Here is a 3,099-nt window from a genome sequence, read left to right as displayed (position 1 = left end):
CGTTTATACAACAGTTTGACTGCATAATCGTGTATATAAAAAAGAAAATCAAACACAGAGAGTCTAAAAATCATTTTGTAAGAGAAACTACTTTCTTCTGCCATTCCTTCACATCTGCAGCTGATATCAGAACAGCAGAAATCCGTGCTACTTCACAAACGTCACTTTAGAGCTAGTATCTCTTGCATAATATCTAAAGTGATGACAAAACAGGTAATTTTGCTGACATTTTAAGATTATAAGGCTGAACGACATGAAATGCCATCAGTCTAGAGAGATTTCACAGTATTTCTCTGTTGCAATCGGGAGATCACAATAATTAACCCCGAAAAAGCCAGATTACTGTTGTTTTTGCGATAAGGAAAAATGCTAAACACATGCGGGCATTTCTTCTTTCATCTAAACTAGTCTGCATTAACGAAAACAGGAGACTCATTAGAAACAGATGGCCAATCAAAAAGTAATTTAGGGTTATACAAAGAGTGGCCAACACAAAATACAAACATTCTTCATATGCGAGTCCCATCTCACACTCAATACACTACAATTACTATGATATAAGTACAGCACTACAACATACAAAAAAGAGAGTTTTACTTAGAAAGTCACTTACCAGATTTATAATGATTTGATCAGCTGTAGTTTGTAGTTTTATAAGTTTTATTATTATGTGATCTCTGTCGCCATCTTATGGATGGACAACGTCAACGTCTTTGTACTGCTAAATAACAAGCTGATGGATGCCGACGTGCTTTACTGTATTTCTGAAATTATACATATTTTAAAATAGGCACTATCCTTATGAATAAACTGCATAGTTCTAATCTAAACAACGTCATTCTTGACTCAAAAAGCCTCAAAAGTACGTTATGTTGCCCAACAGCTGCAATATTTTTCAAACTGTAGTGAGTTTATTTATTACTGGAATATCACACTGCTATCAGCCAATCAGATTCAAGAACCAGACAGAACTGTTGTATAAATATATTTGTACAATTGTTTTTAATTTTATATTTAGCATACAACCATATATAAGACTATTATTGTTATTATTATATATCTTTCAAATTAAATGTATAGCATAATATTTATTTAATGTGTTTTTTTTTTGTTTTTTTTTAAGATTGCGGCTTGCTTCATTCGACAGCAGTGGAAAAGTGGTTTGCAGTCGCTCAACAGGCTACCAGCTGGTAACCCTCGAAAAAGACCAGGTACAACCTCTGCAGAAAACTTCGATACAGCTGCTCTTTTAATTTTTATGCCTTGACCTCACCTGCTGTGTTTTACAATGACAGGAATATGTGGTGATGAATCTGGATAGTCGACTCCTGTCGTTTCCTCTATACGTGTGCTGTAACTTCCTGTACACTTCACCATCCAGCGAGAGGAGAGGAGAAACAGCCGAACCAGAGAGCAGCGCCCGCACTGTTTCCTGACTCTTTCGCATTCATCGCACTTTCAGAGCCTAATGTATATTCTTTTTTCTCTCTTTTTATTTGTGTCCTTCATTTGTAAATAGTCAGGTGCCTTTTAAATAATTTGATACAGGTCAAGGGTTTGGAGCTTTAAAAATGTTTTATAAAATAAGCTTCTTCTGCTCACCAATAATGCATTTATTTGATCAAATACCGTGACAACTGTAACATTGTGAAATACTGTTATAGTTTAGAATAAGTGTTTACTTATAAGATGTAGTTTACAATTATATAGATTCCTGTATTCAGTGTCACATGATCCTTCAGAAATCATTATGATATTCTGATTTACTGTTCTATTATGATTGAATTATTACTGGCCCTCAATCATCCTCTATGAATAAAAACAAATAGTTTAATAGCACTTTTGATTGGTAATCTATCACAGTTTCCACAAAAATACGAAGCATTTTAACACTGATAATAATAAGATATTTTTCCTGAGCAGCAAATCATCATATTATGCTAATTTCTGAAGGATCATGTGACGCTAAGGCTGAGAATTTCACAATTTAAAGTAAGTTCAATAAGAACGTCATTTTTAACTGTAATTTTGTATCACAGTTTTAGTTTTTACTGTATATAATCAAATAAATGCAGTTTTTGTGAGCCAGAATAGACTTCTTTTAAAAACATCTTTCAAACTTTTGACCATTAATGTATATACATCAGCATCAGCGCTAAGAGGAAGTGCTCTTAGTCTTGTACTTCATTTTGTTTGTGTTTATATTTGTTTGGAAGTTTCATATACTGTATTTATGCATATATATAATGTTAGGCTGCTTGTTCATTGGTCAGTCATTCCCAGATTCTTTTTAAATTAACATAATGGAAAAAAGACTGAATATATCGATTTTTGTACTGTTAACAATCGTCTGAAATTGGTGCTACAGTAAAACGCGTGGTTGTTGTCTGTCAATGCATGCTGATGTAGGAACAGTGAAGGTTTAACTGGCATGTGTTGGTTTACCGACAGGGCATTTTATTAAGCTATTTCCACCGGTGTCCAATGAAGCAGTACAGATTGTCCAAATTTATATACACTGTGTGTCTTTGGTTAAATGTAGATCTTGTTGGACCAAACTACAGTATGATTCTTACAACAAAAATAGTACGTTAAAACAGCGCTGATAAAGTTGATAAAGCTGATAAAGTTCTCTCTTCAGTGCAAGTAATAAAAGACTGGTCTGAACAAGATTATTTGTCTTTTTTATTTTTAAATATTTTATTTATTATACATACAGTGTTAATTTTTTTTATAAACTGAATACTCACTGGCCACTTTATTAGGTACACCTTACTAGTATCGGCTTTGACCTTCTTTTGTCTTCAGAACTGCCTTAATCCTTAGTGGCATGGATTCAACAAGGTACTGGAAATATCCCTCAGAGATTTTGGTCCATATTGACATGATAGCATCACGTAGTTGCTGCAGATTTGTCAGCTGCACACCCATGATGCGAATCTCCCGTTTCACCACATCCCAAAGGTGCTCTATTGGGATGAGCTCTGGTGACTGTGGAGGCCATTTGAGTACAGTGAACTCATTGTCATGTTCAAGAAACCAGTCTGAGATGATTCACGCTTTGTGACATGGTGCGTTATCCTGCTGGAATTAGCCATC

General features: G+C 34.5%; 1 protein-coding gene across 1 annotated transcript in view; it reads left to right on the top strand.

Annotated features, from left to right (window-relative positions):
• Positions 1–2,670, top strand: part of gmcl1 (germ cell-less, spermatogenesis associated) — a 17,531-nt gene extending 14,861 nt beyond the window's left edge. Inside the window, exons 14-15 of the mRNA XM_056467370.1 lie at positions 1,124–1,211; positions 1,296–2,670. Of these exons, the coding sequence (XP_056323345.1) occupies positions 1,124–1,211; positions 1,296–1,436 (229 nt within the window). The 3' untranslated portion in view covers positions 1,437–2,670. The remainder of the gene's footprint in view (positions 1–1,123; positions 1,212–1,295) is intronic.
• The last annotated feature ends 429 nt before the right edge of the window (positions 2,671–3,099 follow it).

Source organism: Danio aesculapii, chromosome 10 (assembly GCF_903798145.1).
Source record: "Danio aesculapii chromosome 10, fDanAes4.1, whole genome shotgun sequence".
NCBI classification, from domain to species: Eukaryota; Metazoa; Chordata; class Actinopteri; order Cypriniformes; family Danionidae; genus Danio; species Danio aesculapii.
This window is presented reverse-complemented; position numbering and strand designations above follow the sequence as displayed.